The following is a 20,659-nucleotide window of genomic DNA, read 5'->3' as shown; positions in this document are numbered from 1 at the left end:
TGCTCCTTCCTGGCCCCGTCCCGGGTGATCCTCACCAGGGTGCTGGTCTTTCCGCCTTGGGAGCAGTATATCTCCACCGTGGAGCGCAGGGCGCTTGGACTCTGTCCGAATCAGCCCTCTGGTTCAATGTGCTGGAAATCAGAGCTGTATTTCTAGCTCTCTAAGCCTTCACCATCTGTTGGCGGCTAGGCACATTCGAGTCCAGTCGGACAACGTGACAGCGTTTTCCTACATCAACTTCCAGGGCGGGACATTCAGCCGTCTGGCAATCTTGGCGGCTCATCATTCTTCAGTGGACAAGGGACTCCTAGTCCACCATATCCGCAGCCCACATCCTAGATGTGAAAACTGCGAGGCAGACTATTTCAGCTGTCCAACCGTGGTCCACAATCCTCAGGTTTTGCGGTAGGCACACTGGTTCATGTTTGATCCCAGCTTCGTCTCTACCTCTTGCCCAGAGTCCTGCGCAAGATCAGTTAAGGGGGCCGTCGGGTCATTCTCATTCTCCAGACTGACCCAGGCAGGCTTGGTACCCTGACCTGCTCCTTCTGTCCGTTGGGTTGCCATGGCATCTTCCGGACCGTTCAGACCTTTTCTCAAAAGGGTCCGTTTTTTCCGTCAGAATTCTGGATTCTCAGATTGACGGCGTAGCTCTTGAGTCCTGGATCTTGGCGACTTCTGGTATCCTTCCTGAAGTCATCTCCGCTATGACTCGAGCTTCAAGGTGTCCTTTGACCTTTTTAGCTTTGCCGACCCTCCTGTCTCTTTCACAGTCCGGTTTACAGCTAGGACTATCCCTCATTAAGGGACAGGTCTCGGCTCTGTCAGTATGTGCCAGCGGCGTATCGTCCGGCTGGCTCCGGTGCGCTCCTTTCAGGGCGCATCTCACATTATTCCGCCTTTCCTGCGGCCTATGGAGCCCTGGGACCTTAATCCGGTCCTCTCGGTTCCCGGAAACCCCCCTTTGCGCCTCTTAGGGAGGTTTCTTTGTTTCATCTTTCACAGAAAGTAGTCTTCTAGTGGCTATAATTTCCCGCCAGAGAATTCTGGCTGTACTCTCTCGGAGTCACCCCCTTCTTGGCCTTTTGCATCAAGACAAGGTGGTCTCCGTCCGACTCCGGACTTTTTTCCCTGAGGTGGTTACTGCTTCCACCTTATCCGGGGCAATTTTCCTGCCTTCCTTTTGTCCGGCTCCTGTTCATCGCTTGAGAAAGCGTTGCATATCCTGGATCTGGTGCGGGCGCTCCGGATCTATGTGTCTTGCACCGCCGTTATTAGGCGGTGCACCTCTCTCTGGTGCTGACCGCTAGTCAGCGTAGCGGTCTCTCGGCATCTAAGCCGACCCTGGTTCGTTGGCTTAGGTCGGCCATTTCCGAGGCCCAACAAGTGTACTCAAGTGCCTTCCCCGCCGGGGATCAGAGCACATTTGATCAGACCTGTCGGTGCCTTTTGGGCTTTCAGGCTCCAGGCTACGGCTCAGTAGGTCTGTCAGACTGCAGCTCGAATTAGTCTGCATACTTTTTTCGAAGCTCTATCCAAGGCATGCTTATGCTTTGGCAGACGCGGGCTTAGGCAGACGCATCTTTCAGGCGGCTGTCGCCCATTTGTGAAGTTAGGTTTCGCCTGCTTCTCAGTTGTCTGTTTATTCCCACCCATGGACTGCTTTGGAACGTCCCATGGTCTGGGTCTCCCATAGGAACGATAAAGAAAAAGAGAATTTTGTTTACTTACCGTAAATTCTTTTTCTTATAGTTCCGTCATGGGAGACCCAGCACCCTCCCTATTGCCTGTTGGCAGGTTTCTTGTTCCGGTGTCTTCACCGGCTGTTATTGTTGTAGACAGAGGTTCCGGTTCTTCCGGTTTTTACTCTGTCTCTTCTTGTGGGTGGATGTCCTCCTTCAGCTTTTGCACTAAACTGGCTAGGACTGGCTAGCAGGGGGTGTATATACTGGGAGGGAGGAGCTACACGTTTTGAGTGTAGTAACTTTGTGTGTCCTCCGGAGGCAGTAGCTATACACCCCATGGTCTGGGTCTCCCATGACGGAACTATAAGAAAAAGAATTTACGGTAAGTAAACAAAATTCTCTTTTTAAAAAAAAAAAAACTTGACAAATTTCTGATTATTTTTTTTCACCACTTACATAAAAAAATGAATAATAATAATAATAATAATAAAAAAAGCTTGTGCTGACCTGGGGAATCGTACTGCTAGGTTTTACCATATAGTGATTATATGGCTAAGGATTTATGCCAGCAGAACCCCAATTTGCAGACACGGTGTTAGCGGGCGATTGTCCCACGTCAGTGCAAAGTATGGGATCTGATCTGGCAGTATGATTTCTGGGGCACCGTATTTTTCTTAAGCAGGGACCTCCTGTCATGGACTTTGGTTACTTTACAGATATATTTGTCTGGTAATCTTATTGTACTACGAGGTTCCGCTCAACCTGTTCTACAACCATGAACTTTACGTCGTCTTGGAATTTTTATTTGCTTTGCATAGGAGATTTAGGCTGGCCGCACAAACTAGGGCCTGCTCACACGTCGGGTTTGTTTGTTTTTTTGTGTCCCAGTAAGATTAGTTACATTTCTGAAATCTCATGCACACGCCACTTATTTTCTTCCATGCAGATTTGAACCATGAAAGTGTGTTGTGTTTTGTTTTGTTTTTGTTTTTTTTTAGTTTATTTTTTGTGTTCAGATCTGTTAGCGTTTTTGCAGCATCTTTCGCCCATTCAAATGACAAGGAAAATGACCCAAATTAAAAAAGCACAACAAAGAGTGTATTTTAAGCATCAATATTGTACCAACACTCAGGTTTTTTCCGCAGAAAAATCTACTAAAAATACTCCAGGTGTGCACATAGCCTTAGATAGCTTTTAGCAATCTCTTCTGACCCCTCCATACTGGTGCATGAATGTGTTACCCAGTCGCCTAAAAACAGCATCAAGCCGTATACACCTAATCTAATGGTTATGGCCCGTCCACCCACAGTCTGAGCGTGTCTCCGGCAATCATCCGGGGTCCGGTGTGCACATTCCCTTCTTCCAGTAGGAAGAGCGGAGTAAGTCCCTGCCAGACACTTCTAGACGCAGATCAATGGCTTCATGGAAACTTGGACACTTCTGCAGTAAATCTGCTCCTTATTAACACATAATTATCACAGAGACTTGTATCAAAACCCCAGACGCACATGTCCTCCATATTTCACGCACTGTTGTCTTCCAGTGCAGACTGATGCAGTTTATCTTATATACCCACATTAATTTTAGGTACGCAACGGGAAGGACAACAGGAGTCGTGCTGGACTCTGGGGACGGAGTGACACACGCTGTCCCCATCTATGAAGGCTTTGCCATGCCACACTCAATCATGAGGATTGACATTGCCGGTCGAGACGTCTCCCGCTTCCTCCGCCTCTATCTCCGGAAGGAGGGCTACGACTTCCACACTTCAGCCGAGTTTGAAATTGTCAAAACTATCAAAGAGGTTTGTGCAGCGTTCTGTATGTTCTGACATCACCATATATTAATGACTGTGTTCATAGAGACCCCTCAGGACCACCTCTGTGTTCGGAGCAGGGGTTCTCACTGTACTGGACCTGGCCTGTCTATGTATTAGGCTGGTTTCACATCTGCGGTATTTTGCTGCACTGCCGCATCCAGCACGAATGCAGTATAGTTCTGTACAGTTCACAGGCATCGCGGCAAGCTGCCGTCACATTCAGTCATGTGACCGGAGCATGAGACAGCATGTGACCGGAGCTTGCTGCGATGCCTGTGAACTATATAGAACTGTACCGCATTTGTGCCGGATTCGTCAGTGCGGCAAAATACCGTCAATATGAAACCAACCTTACATGGACAACCAGTCCTCTCAATATCTGTTGCGTTATATGGCATTTGTAGGAATATCTGGCTGCGACATAAGGATTTTGATACTGAACACTTAGTGAGAAGACGATCCCTGTGCTAAATAGGTTGTGATGAATGGATATCCGCTTCAAAATGTTTTGCAGGATCATGCAAAAAATTATTCCAGCGATGTGTCACTTACTGAGCTGTTTGCTGTCATTCTGATAAAACCAATGTTTCCTCTGCTGCAGATCTAGCAGTTATACAGAGCTCAAGAAACATGCTGGACTACCTGCAACACGCCAAGTAGTCCTGTAATGATAATCTACTGCTGATTAATCATTGATTTTATCAAAACTACACTAAGCAGCCCAGTAAGTGACCCATTGCGGGAATCAGGATCTCTGCCCCTATTTTAGGCTGCTTTCAGATTAGGTGAGAAACCTGGTGACAGATTCCCTGTAACATCCATCAGTCACCTACACAAAAAAAAAGACATTGTGAAACAACTTGCAGAAACTATATACATGCATGCACTTGTATCCATCAGCTATTAGTGTAGAGGGGCCCACCATTACACAGGACTCAGAAGTTGCTTGAGTTGGTGATACGGTATTATGTAGACTGTAATTTTAATGCTTTACATTTTTTCCTCCACTGAACATGCAGCGAGCTTGTTACCTGTCCATAAATCCACAAAAGGATGAGACTCTGGAGACGGAGAAGGCCCAGTATTACCTGCCTGACGGGAGCACCATTGAGGTATTTCTCACTCCTCCTTCAGGACGTGTTACTAATGTTGTAGTGAATCTTATTAATTCACATAGAGCCGGATGTGAACAGAATTGTCGTCTGCAGAAGCTGTAAAACTACCGCAGCAATACCATCTGTGAGAGGTGATGTGAGCGATAGCTGCAAGCAAGGGTGTAACCCAGACGCTGTGCATATGTGCTGGTTTTTTATGATCATCGTTAGTGTTTTAGTGCAGCATTACTTAGATGACTCGTCAGACGGAGGCAGTTTTGTTGAGGAATTCTATGAAATAAGAATTTCCATCCGGTCATCTTGCTTCAGCAGTTCTTGCAGACAGTGCAATAACTTAAAGGGGTTATCCACTACTTTTACATTGATGGCCTGTACTTAGGATAGGTCATCAATGTCTGATTGGCTGGGGTCCGACAGCCCGCACCCCCGCCGATCAGCTGTTCTCTGTCCCGGCGGTGGCAGCAGGCAGCCGGAAATTCTCAGTTCCGGCACTGTTCCGATTTCTGATAGCAGCCGGGTACTGCACATCCGCCACTTATTGATCTCAATGGGAGGCTGATGTGCAGTACCCGGCCTTGGCCGCTATCAGAGGACAGAGCAGCTCCGGAACTGAGCATTTCCGGTGGCACCAAGAACATCTAATCGTCAGGGGTGCGGGGTGTTGAACCATGGCCGATCAGACATTGATGACCTATCCTAAGAATGGGCCATCAATGTAAAAGCAGTGGACAACCCCTTTAAAACATCGGGGTGATTCACATTCAACTCTGTTTCAAAATGTCACCGCAGAGTCAGCCGTGTGCAGAGACCGAGCAGCTGCAGGAGCAGAGCTGGCTGTCACAGACCGCTGGACTCCCCACAGAAAAGGCAGATGTGGATTATAACCATCTCTGCCTTCCTAATTGCTCTATACACAGCTGTGATTGAGCGCTGTGTATATACTATAAGAAGCGTCATCAGCATTTCCATCTCCATTCCCAGTAATTGTGTGATTCCCTAGGATTGGGGGGACAGCAGGGGCTCTCAAGTCCTAAAAGACCCCGGTCAGTTCTGCACCGCAGATAGAGGGTGAATGTACCTTGTAACTGGAGCCGATATGGCAGGACAAAGTACAAAGGAAATCTGCATCTGTTGAAATGCCCCCAAAAGGTCTTTCATGACTTTATAGGGGTTGCAATGTGTGCAATTAATGAAAAAGGGGAGAAAAAAGGCACGTATGTCTGAATTGCAGTTTCTAAGTCGGCTCCCACCCAAAAAAATAAAAAACAAAACGTGGCCAAGTGATTGTTATAGAAAGGTGAACACAAATTAGAATGTATTTTAATAGTCCCATGTGGTTGTAAAAAAAAAAAAAAGTTATTAGAAATATTAAGAAACATTTCTTTATCGTTCCTATGGGAGACCCAGACATTGGGTGTTTAGCTTCTGCCTCCGGAGGACACACAAAGTACTACACTAAAAAGTGTAGCTCCTCCCTCTGAGCATATACACCCCCTGGATAACCAGATCATACACTTTTATGAGGGTGTGCTGAGTGTTTTTTGTGACATTTCCGGCGGGTTCCCTGGCTGTCGCCTGAGAACCGCGCCGATGGTGCCTGCGCGCTGGCCGCACCGCTCAAATTTAGGCCCCGGCTTCGCCGGAGGCCTACTTTCGGTTTCACTGCCCTCGCATGTCATTCATGCAGAGGGACAGTGTGGCTCCGCCCAGCGGCCGTTCTGCACAGGGGAGAGACACTCCTCACTGAGTACATGTCTCCTCCCCTATAAGTCTCTTTTGGCCCTCCAGATCCCGCTCTCAGGGTTGGCCCCGCCCCCTCTCCTCGCTCCGGCGCCATTTTATCAGCGTTTTCTCTGCAATCAGCACTGGCTGCAGCATCCCTGCTGAGGTGCTTGGGGGTCCGGGCTTTGAGATCTGGAGGGCACACAACACCGCTCCAGCGGTCTGGTAAGCCACAACCTCTGGTTGTGGGTCTCCGTATATACTCTCTGGGGGTCACTCTGGCAAGAGCCCCCACTTCAGCAGCATGTCTCACACGAGGAGCAAGGCTCCAAAGCTATATTCAGTATGCACTGCATGTAAGCTCGTGCTGCCTGAACCGAGCACATATCCACATTGTGATGCCTGCTCTGCCCTGACAATGCCTCAGCCTGGAATCGCCCCCCCAGTGGTCTCTCCGGCTGCTCCGGCTCCTGTGGCTGAACCCCCGGCTTGGGTAGAATCCTTCTCTAGGTCAATCTCCCAGTCTTTTGCCGACTCCATGGGACAGCTGTCCCGGACTTTGCTGAACATGCATCAGCCCCCTTCACAGGGTGCCTCTGCTGCTAGGGCTCTCTCAGCGGAGCTCACAGAGGATTCATCATCTGGTCCCAGACCCCGTCCTCCTAAAAGGAGACGCAGGGTCCCCTCTCCTTCCTCGTCCCGCGGCTCTGATTCAAGAGCTGACTCGCAGGACGAGGAGGATGCCTTTACTGGGGGCTCGGAGGCTACCTCCATGTGCCCCATTGATCTGTCCGAAAGTGACTCAGATGTTAGTGATTTGATTGCGTCCATTAATTCTGTACTGGACCTCAATCCGTCAGTATCAGAGGAGCAACCCTCTCTGGCAGAAAAGCACCAGTTTACCTTGCCTAAGAGGACAAGGAGTGTGTTCTTTAACCACTCCAGTTTTCAGGCCACTGTGACCAAGCCTAGGGCCTGTCCTGACAAACGCTTCCCAAAGCGTGGTTCTGATGACCGTTTTCCCTTTCCACCTGAGGTGGTCAAGGAGTGGGCTCATTCACCAAAGGTAGACCCTCCGGTGTCTAGACTCTCAGCCCGGACAGTTGTATCAGTGGCTGATGGCACCTCTCTTAAGGATTCCACTGACCGCCAGGTTGACCTTCTGGCCAAATCTGTATATGAGGCGGCAGGGGCCTCGTTCTCCCCATCTTTTGCAGCAGTGTGGGCTCTCAAAGCCATCTCTGCTTCTCTAGAGGAGATGCATTCCCTCACCAGGGAATCTATGCCCGAAATGGTTGCTTTAACTTCCCAAGCTTCAGCTTTTTCATCCTATGCCATGTCTGCCATGCTGGAGGCTTCTCACCGCACTGCGGTGGCTTCGGCTAATTCCCTCGCTATCCGCAGGATCTTGTGGCTTCGAGAGTGGAAGGCAGATGCTTCTTCAAAGAAGTACCTTGCTGGGCTCCCTTTTGCTGGATCCAGGCTATTCGGTGAACAACTGGATGAAATTATTAAGGAAGCTACTGGCGGGAAGAGTACTTCCATGCCACAAACCAAAACCAGGAAACCTGCCCAGGGTAGGAACCAGTCGAGGTTTCGTTCCTTTCGTTCCTCCAACTGGTCATCCTCTAAGCCCTTGGCCTCGTCCACTAACTCAGCCAAGGACCAAAAATCCAACTGGCGCACAAAGGCGCGTCCACAGAAGACCGCAGGAGCTGCTGCCACTAAGGCAGCCTCCTCTTGACTATCTGGCCGCGCCAGCAACGTCCTTAGTCGGTGGCAGGCTCTCCCACTTTGGCGACGTGTGGTTTCAACACGTCTCCGATCAGTGGGTGCGGGATATCATCTCCCACGGCTACAGGATAGAATTCTCTTCTAGCCCGCCAAACATATTTTTTTCTGTCAACTCCCCCCTGCTCCAAGGCCGCCGCCTTCTCTCAGGCCGTGGCATCCTTGCAGGCCAACGGAGTAATTGTACCGGTTCCCGCCCGGGAACGGTTCAGAGGTTTCTACTCAAATCTCTTCCTAGTCCCCAAAAAGGACGGTTCCTTCCGGCCCATCCTGGATCTCAAGCTTCTCAACAAGCATGTTCAGGTGCGGCATTTTCGCATGGAGTCTCTGCGATCAGTCATTGCCTCAATGACCCAAGGAGATTTCCTGGCATCCATCGACATCAGAGATGCCTATCTGCATGTGCCAATTGCAGTTTCACACCAGCGTCGAGCAATCGGAGAGGAACATTTCCAATTCGTGGCTCTCCCCTTCGGGTTAGCCACGGCCCCTCGAGTATTCACCAAGGTCATGGCAGCAGTGGTTGCGGTTCTGCACCTCCAGGGGTTGGCAGTGATTCCTTACCTGGACGACCTAGTCAAGGCTTCATCCAGCGCAGACTGTCAGCGGAGTGTCTCGCTCACTCTCGCCACTCTAGCCCAATTCGGGTGGCTTGTCAATCTGCCCAAATCCACTCTGACTCCGACCCAGAGGCTCACGTACCTAGGGATGCAGTTCGAGACTCTGCCGGCACTTGTGAAGCTGCCCTTAGTCAAACAGCAGTCCCTCCATCTGGCGCTGCGCTCTCTGCTGAGGCCCCGCCGTCATTCCATCAGGCACCTAATGCAGGTGCTGGGTCAGATGGTGGTGTCAATGGAGGCTGTTCCCTTTACCCAGTTCCATCTGCGTCCTCTGCAGCTGAACATTCTCCGCTGTTGGGACAAGCGGACTTCCTCCTTGCACAGGCTAGTGGCTCTGTCGCCACAGACCAGGAGCTCCCTTCAGTGGTGGCTTCGGCCCCTCTCTCTGTCTCAGGGACGCTCTTTCCTGGCCCCGTCCTGGGTGATCCTCACCACGGATGCCAGTCTATCCGGCTGGGGAGCGGTATGTCTCCACCACCAAGCGCAGGGCACTTGGACTCCGTCCGAGTCAGCCCTCTCGATCAATGTGCTGGAAACCAGACCCGTGCTTCTGGCTCTCCTAGCCTTTCACCACCTGTTGGCGGGCAAGCACATCCGAGTCCAGTCAGACAACGCGACAGCGGTTGCCTACATCAATCACCAAGGCGGGACACGCAGCCGCCTGGCAATGTTGGAGGTTCAACGCATCCTTCAATGGACGGAGGACTCCAAGTCCACCATATCCGCAGTCCACATCCCAGGCGTGGAAAACTGGGAAGCAGATTATCTCAGCCGTCAAACCGTGGACAGTGGCGAGTGGTCCCTGCATCCGGCAGTGTTTCAGTCAATCTGCCGCAAGTGGGGCACTCCGGAAGTGGACCTAATGGCATCCCGTCACAACAACAAGGTTCCGGTTTACGTGGCTCGCTCCCACGATCCTCAGGCCTTTGCAGCGGACGCTCTGGTTCAAGATTGGTCCCAGTTTCGTCTGTCCTACGTGTTTCCCCCTCTAGCTCTCTTGCCCAGAGTTCTGCGCAAGATCAGAATGGAGGGCCGTCGGGTCATCCTCATTGCTCCGGACTGGCCCAGGCGAGCTAGGTACCCAGACCTGCTCCATCTGTCCGTAGACGTGCCGTGGCATCTTCCGGACCGTCCAGACCTTCTCTCACAAGGTCCGTTTTTCCGCCAGAATTCTGCGGCTCTCAGATTGACGGCGTGGCTCTTGAGTCCTGGATCTTGACGACTTCTGGTATCCCTCCTGAAGTCATCTCCACTATGACTCGGGCTCGCAAGTCTTCCTCGGCCAAAATCTATCACAGGACCTGGAGAATTTTCCTGTCCTGGTGTCGCTCTTCCGGCCATGCTCCTTGGCCTTTTTCCTTGCCGACCCTTCTGTCCTTTCTACAGTCCGGTCTGCAGCTAGGACTATCCCTCAATTCCCTCAAGGGACAAGTCTCGGCTCTGTCAGTGCTGTTCCAGCGGCGTATCGCCCGGCTGGCTCAGGTCCGCACCTTCATGCAGGGCGCGTCTCACATCATTCCGCCTTACCGGCGGCCCTTGGATCCCTGGGACCTCAATTTGGTCCTCACGGCCTTCCAGAAACCCCCCATTTGAGCCTCTTAGGGAGGTTTCTTTGTTTCGTCTTTCACAGAAAGTGGTCTTTCTAGTGGCCATAACTTCCCTCAGGAGAGTCTCTGATTTGGCTGCGCTCTCTTCGGAGTCACCTTTTTTGGTTTTTCATCAAGACAAGGTGGTTCTCCGTCCGACTCCGGACTTTCTCCCTAAGGTGCTTTCTCCTTTCCACCTTAACCAGGACATTTCCCTGCCTTCCTTTTGTCCGGCTCCTGTTCATCGCTTTGAAAAAGCGTTGCATACTCTGGATCTGGTGCGGGCGCTCCGGATCTATGTGTCTCGCACCGCTGTTTTTAGGCGGTGCACCTCTCTTTTTGTGCTAACCACAGGTCGGCGTAAGGGCCTCTCGGCTTCTAAGCCAACCTTAGCTCGTTGGATTAGGTCGGCCATTTCCGATGCCTACCAGTGTACTCAGGTGCCTCCCCCGCCGGGGATCAAGGCACACTCGACCAGAGCTGTCGGTGCCTCTTGGGCTTTCAGGCACCAGGCTACGGCTCAGCAAGTCTGTCAGGCTGCCACTTGGACTAGCCTGCATACCTTTTCAAAGCACTACCAAGTGCATGCTCATGCTTCGGCAGATGCGAGCTTGGGCAGACGCATCCTTCAGGCGGCTGTCGCCCATTTGTGAAGTTAGGCTCTGCCTACTTCTTAGTTTTTCTGTTTATTCCCACCCATGGACTGCTTTGAGATGTCCCAATGTCTGGGTCTCCCATAGGAACGATGAAGAAAAAGAGAATTTTGTTACTTACCGTAAATTCTTTTTCTTATAGTTCCGTATTGGGAGACCCAGCACCCTCCCTGTTGCCTGTTGGCAGTTTCTTGTTCCGCGTGTTATCACCGGCTGTTGTCGTGGACAGAGTCTCCGGTTGTTCCGGTTCTTGCTCTGTCTTTACTTGTGGGTGGCTATTCTCCTTCAGCTTTTGCACTAAACTGGCTAGATCTGGTTATCCAGGGGGTGTATATGCTCAGAGGGAGGAGCTACACTTTTTAGTGTAGTACTTTGTGTGTCCTCCGGAGGCAGAAGCTATACACCCAATGTCTGGGTCTCCCAATACGGAACTATAAGAAAAAGAATTTACGGTAAGTAAACAAAATTCTCTTTTTTTTTTTTTTTTCCTTTACATTTTCTGTTGAAAGCTGCACACAAAAACAAAACCTAAAAATATTAGGCACTACATATAAAAAGAAGCCAAAAAACAGTTGAATATATGAATAAGAAAACATTTTAAAACTCTTAATACTGCACACAGAGAAAAAAGAAGGGAATTTTGTTTACTTACCGTAAATTCCTTTTCTTCTAGCTCCTATTGGGAGACCCAGACAATTGGGTGTATAGCTTCTGCCTCCGGAGGCCACACAAAGTATTACACTTTAAAAAGTGTAACCCCTCCCCTCTGCCTATACACCCCCCGTGCATCACGGGCTCCTCAGTTTTGGTGCAAAAGCAGGAAGGAGGATACTTATAAATTGGTCTAAGGTAAATTCAATCCGAAGGATGTTCGGAGAACTGAAACCATGAACCAAAAGAACAATTCAACATGAACAACATGTGTACACAAAAGAACAACAGCCCGAAGGGAACAGGGGCGGGTGCTGGGTCTCCCAATAGGAGCTAGAAGAAAAGGAATTTACGGTAAGTAAACAAAATTCCCTTCTTCTTTGTCGCTCCATTGGGAGACCCAGACAATTGGGACGTCCAAAAGCAGTCCCTGGGTGGGTAAAAGAATACCCTGAGAAAAAGAGCCAACAACGGCCCTCCTCTTACAGGTGGGCAACCGCCGCCTGAAGGACTAGCCTACCTAGACTGGCATCCGCCGAAGCATAGGTATGCACCTGATAGTGTTTCGTGAAAGTGTGCAGACTAGACCAGGTAGCTGCCTGACACACCTGCTGAGCCGTCGCCCGGTGCCGCAATGCCCAGGACGCACCCACGGCTCTGGTAGAATGGGCTTTCAGCCCTGAAGGAATCGGAAGCCCAGAAGAACGGTAGGCTTCAAAAATCGGTTCCTTGATCCACCGAGCCAAGGTTGACTTGGAAGCCTGCGACCCCTTACGCTGGCCAGCGACAAGGACAAAGAGCGCATCTGAACGGCGCAGTGGCGTCGTGCGAGACACGTAGATCCGGAGTGCTCTCACTAGATCTAACAAATGCAAATCCTTTTCACATTGGTGAATTGGATGAGGGCAAAATGAAGGTAAGGAAATATCCTGATTGAGATGAAAAGGGGACACCACTTTGGGGAGAAAGTCCGGGACCGGATGCAGAACCACCTTATCCTGGTGAAATACCAGGAAGGGGGCTTTGCATGACAGCGCTGCAAGCTCTGACACTCTTCGGAGTGATGTAACTGCCACTAGAAATGCCACCTTCTGCGAAAGACGTGATAGAGACATCCTTCAGCGGCTCGAAAGGTGGTTTCTGAAGAGCCCGTAGAACCCTGTTGAGATCCCAGGGTTCCAGTGGACGCTTGTAAGGTGGAACTATGTGGCAAGCTCCCTGCAGGAACGTGCGGACCTGCGGAAGCCTGGCTAGACGCTTTTGAAAAAACACGGAAAGCGCCGAGACTTGTCCCTTGAGAGAGCCGAGACACAAACCCTTGTCCATTCCAGATTGAAGGAAGGAAAGAAACGTGGGTAAGGCAAACGGCCAGGGGGTAAACCCCTTATCAGAGCACCAGGCTAAGAAGATCCTCCAAGCCCTGTGATAGATCTTGGCTGACGTTGGTTTCCTGGCCTGTCTCATAGTGGCAATGACCTCTTGAGATAACCCTGAGGACGCTAGGAGCCAGGACTCAATGGCCACACAGTCAGGTTGAGGGCCGCAGAATTCAGATGGAAAAATGGCCCTTGAGACAGCAAGTCTGGTCGGTCTGGGAGCGCCCACGGTTGACCCACCGTGAGGTGCCACAAGTCCGGGTACCACGACCTCCTCGGCCAGTCTGGAGCGACGAGGATGGCGCGGCGGCAGTCGGACCTGATCTTGCGCAACACTCTGGGCAGCATTGCCAGAGGAGGGAATACATAAGGCAGTCGAAACTGCGACCAATCCTGAACTAAGGCGTCCGCCGCCAGAGCTCTGTGATCCTGAGACCGTGCCATGAATGCCGGGACTTTGTTGTTGTGCCGAGACGCCATTAGATCGACGTTCGGCGTTCCCCAGCGGCAACAGATCTCTTGAAACACGTCCGGGTGAAGAGACCATTCCCCTGCGTCCATGCCCTGGCGACTGAGAAAGTCTGCTTCCCAGTTTTCTACGCCTGGGATGTGAACCGCGGAGATGGTGGAGGCTGTGGCCTCCGCCCACAGCAGAATCCGCCGAACTTCTTGGAAGGCTTGACGACTGCGAGTGCCGCCCTGGTGGTTGATGTACGCGACCGCCGTGGCGTTGTCCGACTGTATGCGGATCTGCCTGCCCTCCAGCCACCGATGGAACGCCTTTAGGGCTAGATACACTGCCCTTATCTCCAGAACATTGATCTGAAGGGAGGACTCTGTCGGAGTCCAGGTTCCCTGAGCCCTGTGGTGGAGGAAGACCGCTCCCCACCCTGACAGACTCGCGTCCGTCGTGACCACATCCCAGGATGGGGGCAGGAATGATTTTCCCTTCGACAAGGAAGTGGGAAGAAGCCACCACTGAAGAGAGGTTTTGGCTGCCAGTGAAAGAGAGACGTTCCTGTCTAAGGATGTCGACCTCTTGTCCCATTTGCTGAGAATGTCCCATTGGAGTGGACGCAGATGAAACTGCGCAAAGGGAACTGCCTCCATTGCTGCCACCATCTTCCCCAGGAAGTGCATGAGGCGCCTCAAGGGGTGTGACTGGGCCCGAAGGAGAGATTGCACCCTTGTTTGCAGCGAACGCTGTTTGTCCAGCGGTAGCTTGACTATCGCTGAGAGAGTATGAAACTCCATCCCGAGGTAAGTCAGTGATTGGGTCGGAGTCAATTTTGACTTTGGGAAATTGATGATCCACCCGAACCTCTGGAGCGTCTCCAGAGCCACGGTCAGACTGTGTTGACATGCCACCCGGGAGGGTGCCTTGACTAGGAGATCGTCTTCCTTCAACACAAAGCATAAAACTGAACTGAGGAGCCCGTGATGCACGGGGGGGTGTATAGGCAGAGGGGAGGGGTTACACTTTTTAAAGTGTAATACTTTGTGTGGCCTCCGGAGGCAGAAGCTATACACCCAATTGTCTGGGTCTCCCAATGGAGCGACAAAGAAAAAATGTGTCCGAACATGGTATAAGATTTACATGCCGCTGAACCAGATTTTTTTTTTTATTTATTTTTTTTTCTCCTGCAAAGTGTCTTGAATCTGTCTGAGCACACTCCATAATTTGATGCATTTCTAGTCTGTTCCTTGGCTGTGAGAACAATAGCCCTACAGCGGGTGTCGTCTTCCTGACGGGAGTGAGTTGTTTTTCCTCCAGACATGTGACCGCCTGCGAGCGATCAGTGTGAATGACTCTCGCTGTGATGGATGGGTGCGGTGTGAGGTCTGGACGCTGATATTCCCTGTATTGTTGATGCCAAATTGATTTTTTTTCTGTCTATTTCTAGATCGGCCCAGCCCGGTTCAGAGCCCCGGAGCTGCTGTTCCGACCAGATCTAATTGGGGAAGAATGCGAGGGCATCCACGAGGTGTTAGTGTTCGCCATTCAGAAGTCAGACATGGACCTGAGGCGAACCTTATTCTCCAACATCGTGTTGTCTGGTGGATCCACTTTATTTAAAGGTGCGCAAAAAAACAAAAACCCAACACACGTAATCTGTGATACAAATAACATCTCCTGTGCAGCCTGGCGATAACTTAGTTTAAAGGGAACCTGTCACCAGGGATGGGTAGGGAGCTGCTGTTAGGACAAATATGCGTCTGTTAATATGTCAGGTCACATATTGGAGGTGACAGGTTTTTAAAGAAGTTTTGCTGCAAGTTTATGGAGATGGTTTTTGTAATTTTTTTTTTCCACTTATCATATTTTTCATTTTGGAAGACGCTCCGGATTATAAGATGCACTTCAAATTTAGAGGAAAAAAGGGGGGTCCATCTTACAAGCTGGTGGTGTCTTACTGGGAGGGGGCGGCAGCAGTGGTGGAACGGGGGTTACAGGAGGTGCTGAAGTAGGTCGATGGTGAGGCGGGTGTCCCAACTGCTCTGTCGGCGGTGTGGGCCTCAAAGAAATGGCGCCTGGAGTCTGCATGTGCGCAGATTAAGTTATTGGCTCAATGAGAAGCCGAGATGTCATCTGTGAAGGCACCACCTCCAGGCTGAGATCTTGAGCCGAGAGCTCCATCTGCGTATGCACCGACTCCAGGCGCCATTGTTTGACGCCTGCACTGACAAGAGATCATCTGGGACATCCGCCGCACCGCCTGCAGCATCGCCCTACTCCACGCACAGCACCCGCAGCCAGCACAGCCCCCATTCTCCACCTCCCAGTAAGCTACATTCGGATTATAAGGCGCACCCCTTATTGTCCTCCCAAATTTTTGGGAGGAAAATTGCGTCTTATAATTCAAAAAATACAGTAGGGAACAATCCACTAATAACCGCAGTCATATATTTTACTTCTCAGGTTTCGGGGACCGGCTTCTAAGTGAAGTGAAAAAATTAGCACCGAAAGATGTAAAAATAAGGGTAGGTTGTATTTTTAGTTTTTTACAATATTTTTATACTGTTCACATTCTTCTTTATTGATATGATTCCTGCAGGTATCTCTTCTGTATTGCCGATATGCTCACACATTCACATGTTTCACTTCACCCGCACATCTGTCCTCCCAGGATCAGAAGAAATCTCCTGACATCTGCTTTTTATCTGTTGCTGTATTGTGTAGACGGGGCCCCATTATCATAAAAAAGGGTCTGTCTCTGGATGGTGACCCCTGTCATTATGACCGATTAGGGTCTGTGGACTTTTCATGTCTTATTGAGATGTAGACTTTTTGTATAACCAGTTCTATTTCGTTAATTGTTATTTTATGACATTTTGTAACGTTTTATCATTTATTGTAGATATCTGCTCCTCAAGAACGATTATACTCTACGTGGATTGGGTAAGAAGAACTTGTACATTTTTATATAAGATAGAATGTTATAGAGCAGGAGTGCTCAACCTGCATCCCTGGGGCCATGTGCAGCCCATAATACCAATCGGTGTGACCCCCACATTATCTGGATGCAAAAAAAACAATCACCACAACACCATAATGTTTAATAATGCATGGTCTAGTCGATGAAGTGTAGGTTAAAGGGGTTTTCTTGGATTAACTTTTACCTCGGCAAAGGCTTACGTACATATAAAATAACATACAGCTGATACTCCCTGCACCTGTTCGAAGTCGTCCATATTTCCGGTCATGCGCAGTACACCTCTCTTCAGCGTAGTGTGCGTGACCGGAAGTGTGGACGACTTCGATCACGCACAGTGAACTCCTGAAGCTGGGATGTGTATACACGACCTCAGACAAGCTCAGTGTTGAGAAGGATAAAGCCGCGCTCGTTTGCACCGGCAAAGGCACTACTTTTCTAAAGTATGATAACGTGCTTAGTGGGCCAACTAGTCAGGGGAATCAACGGCCCTGCGACTAGTCACAGGCATTAGCATAGGGATAACGAACCTTATAAATCATTATTTTAAAACTTTGATTTTTGACAATGGCAGTAGACAGGGCTGGTTAGGCAGGGAATTTTGGCCCACACATGTGCCTGCTGCTAGTTTAGAGGGCATAGGAGACCTGATAGGTTCCCCTTTAAAATTCTGTCTGATGTACCGTAGCTACAGATCAGATACTGGCACAATCTGGGGTCTGTTGTTACATAGCATTTCACAGAAATAGCAAATCACCTAGCAATTAAGTCCATTTAAGTAATCCCTAAATGCATGAAGGCATTGAGTAGAGTTCAATTCTGTTTAAAGAATACAGCATTGGTCCCTGACATACTCGCTGAACTTAAAGGGAATCTGTCAGCAGGTTTTTGCCACTTAATCTGAGAGCAGCATATAACGTAGGAGTAGAGATGCTGATTCCAGCAATGTCATTTACTGGGTAGATTATCATTACAGGACTACTTGGCGTGCTGCCAGGTAGTCCAGCATAGTCATGAGCTCTGTATAACTGGTAGATCTCCAGCAGAGAAAACATTTATTTTATCTAAAGGACAGCAAACAGCTCAGTAAGTGACACATCGCTGGAATCAGGGTTTCTGTGTCTACATTATGCTGCTTTCAGATGGGGGAGCAAAAACCTAGTGACAGATTTCCTTTAAGGAGCAGACACATGCACGCAGCTGCGTTGGTCACCCATTGAGTTCCTCTCTGCAGGATGACTTTGTAATGAAAAGAGTAGTCAAATCCTATGACAAATGCCAGGAAAAAAAAATGTTCCTCACTTAAAGGAGTTGTCCGACATAAACTCAAACATTTTTGTTAGGCTAATCTGTGCTGTATTGTCATATAAAACACCCCTATTTTTTGTTTTTTAGCTTTTGTTCCTCTTGAATTATCCCTTTATTCTCTGCAGCTCCTTGTTTACATTCAGCTCCAGCAAACATTACCACTTCCTGTGCAAAACCTCCCAGTCACAGCTGGCACCGCCCAGCCTCAGTGTGCAGCCTCGCCCCCTGCCCGCCCCCTGCACACACAGTCCCTGTCAGTATTCTTCCCCAACACTGACCTGTTATCACTACAGCATTGCAAATAACAGCCCCACATCGGGCTCTGCACCGCACACGCACACATATGGCTCTGCACCGCACACATATGGCTCTGCACCGCACGCGCACACATATGGGTGTGCACCGCACGCGCACACATATGGCTCTGCACCGCACGCGCACACATATGGCTCTGCACCGCACGCGCACACATATGGCTCTGCACCGCACGCGCACACATATGGCGCTGCACCGCACGCGCACACATATGGCTCTGCACCGCACGCGCACACATATGGCTATGCACCGACCCCCCCCCCCCATCCCACATCCCCAATCCCCATAGGGAACACATGTAGGGAGTGCATACTCGCCCGTCTTCGGTCCCCGCCGCTCCTGCACGTTCGCGCGCTGTCTGTGCTCTGGCCATATCAGCACAGTAGTGATGTCACCGCTGTGCTGAAGAGAGCACAGACAGCCGGGCAGTGATGAGAAGCTGTCCTCCCTCTCATCAGCACTTTCGTATGTACCGGCATCTGTGATCTGTGATGCCGGTATATTTGAATGTGCGATCCTGAGCAGGGGCCCGGTGCTGGCGCTGACACCACGGCAGCCGCCTCCAGGCCCCTCCCCCGGGTCACGGACCCCACAGCAGTGCAGGGGAAGGTTGTGGGCAGAGTACGGGGTGCGGGGGAATATGTGGGAGGGTGCAGGGAAGGGGGCGGGGACTCCACGTACTGTACAGCCCAGCAGGGAGGCGACATGCTGTTCCAGATTTGCATGTCAACATGGCCCTGCCTATGTTGACATGAAATGACCGGAAGCAGCAAAATCGCGGCAGGAGCGGTCACATGACCACTCTGAGCCGGGGGAGAGGGGCTGACAGCAGGGCAGGTAAGTGGTCTCTATCTACTTACCTGCCCCAATGTAGCCCAATAGGGTAATAAAAAAAAAAAAGTCAAAAGAAGCCGGATAACCCCTTTAAAGTAAACTGTTCTCCTTTCCTTTTCCAGTGGATCTATTTTGGCCTCTCTGGACACCTTCAAGAAAATGTGGGTCTCAAAGAAGGAATACGAAGAAGACGGACCCAGAGCTATCCACAGAAAGACCTTCTAACATCCAGGAAGACCAAATCGCGATATCTGTCCACTTCAGTTTAAAACTCGCTTTTTGAGTATGAGAGTGTGGTCGGGAGGTGACTGGTGGGTGGGTGTGAATGTATGTGTCTGTATGCGCTCTCCAGCATGCCAAGAAGTGGTCACACAAAGGTAAAAGATCTGACATTGTAAAGACCAGCAGAGAGCTCCTAGGAGAGGAACGCCTTTATCCCATTCCTATTTATGTGTATTACGTTGCGCCAGGGTTTGTGCAAAGGTCTGTTGCGAAAATTCCTCTTTTATCGCGTTATAGCCAATTCTACCGTAACAGATAAGCAGACGTAAGACCTAAAAATAAGTGAAGGATCCATGTTGCAGTGGGTCAGGATACGCTGTGTCCCCCGCACTCACACTGCCGCACAGGCCTCCAGAATTGCATTTTACTTGACTCCACAAAGAAAAGATGTAACATGTTAAACCTTAAAACTCCATGGATTTTGGAAAATGTTTCTATTGCATGTAATAAAAGACCAGTATAGTTATATAGTTAGACATCTGGATTTTGTCTTTGTTGTGGAGTATCCTTGTCACTCAGCCTGTCTGCAGGGAGTGTAGGTTACATTGCAGGAGATGCAGGAAAGTGCAGATTCTGTCCCCTCTTTATTTCCGCTATCCTACACACTTTAAAGGAAACTTGACACAAGGATTTTTCCCTATAAGCTGCAGCCGCCACCAGTGAGCCCCTATATACAGCATTCCAGAATGCTATATACAGTGTGTCCACCCATATCCTATCCACCGCCATTAACTTGAGAACGGACGGCAGCTATAGGCATAGAAGGGGTGTCTAGGTATAGTAAAGTAGCCATGCGCTACGCAATGAAACCACCTATAGCGCCACCTGGTGGAAAACAACGGAGTTGGCATTTTTATCTCGAAAACAGAACGAGATAGAGATAAAAAGTGAATTACAAAGTTGTAGGGCATCATCAATTCAATACAAATCGACACCTTGCATACAGAAATGCTATGATATGAAACCCATGACCCCCCAAAACATTGAATGCTGGTAACGCATATGGCGCTCATTTAACTTTGATGCTCAAAGTGGCCCCCGTCAGCTGCAATGCACATCTGGACTCTGGACAGCATACTGTATCTTGCTGCACGTTGTGCAATATGGTAGGTGACACGTTTGCACAAGCATCTGTGATACGTCGTCGTAGGTCCTGCAATGTTGGTGGAGGGGTCGCATACACCTGCTGTTTGATGAGACCTCACAGGAAGAAGTCCAATGGGGTCAGATCAGGTGAATGTGGAGGCCACTCCACACAGCCACCACACCCAATGACTTGTAGGAAGGTCTCCATGAGGTATCGCTTCATGTCCGCAGCCTTGTGAGTTTTACACATTCTAATCATAGCATTTCTGTATGCAAGGTGTCGATTTGTATTGAATTGATGATGTCCTGCAACTTTGTAATTCACTTTTTTTCTCTATCTCGTTCCGTTTGAGTTAAAAATAACTCCGTTGTTTTCCACCAG

The 20,659-nt window shown here is 49.9% G+C and overlaps 1 protein-coding gene across 1 annotated transcript in view; it reads left to right on the top strand.

Moving 5' to 3' along the window:
* Positions 1–19,667, top strand: part of ACTR1A (actin related protein 1A) — a 56,590-nt gene extending 36,923 nt beyond the window's left edge. The window contains exons 6-11 of the mRNA XM_075348598.1: positions 3,273–3,489; positions 4,524–4,616; positions 14,923–15,097; positions 15,939–16,000; positions 16,378–16,418; positions 19,032–19,667. Of these exons, the coding sequence (XP_075204713.1) occupies positions 3,273–3,489; positions 4,524–4,616; positions 14,923–15,097; positions 15,939–16,000; positions 16,378–16,418; positions 19,032–19,134 (691 nt within the window). The 3' untranslated portion in view covers positions 19,135–19,667. The remainder of the gene's footprint in view (positions 1–3,272; positions 3,490–4,523; positions 4,617–14,922; positions 15,098–15,938; positions 16,001–16,377; positions 16,419–19,031) is intronic.
* The last annotated feature ends 992 nt before the right edge of the window (positions 19,668–20,659 follow it).

This window comes from Anomaloglossus baeobatrachus, chromosome 5 (genome assembly GCF_048569485.1).
Source record: "Anomaloglossus baeobatrachus isolate aAnoBae1 chromosome 5, aAnoBae1.hap1, whole genome shotgun sequence".
Classification (NCBI taxonomy): domain Eukaryota; kingdom Metazoa; phylum Chordata; class Amphibia; order Anura; family Aromobatidae; genus Anomaloglossus; species Anomaloglossus baeobatrachus.
This window is presented reverse-complemented; position numbering and strand designations above follow the sequence as displayed.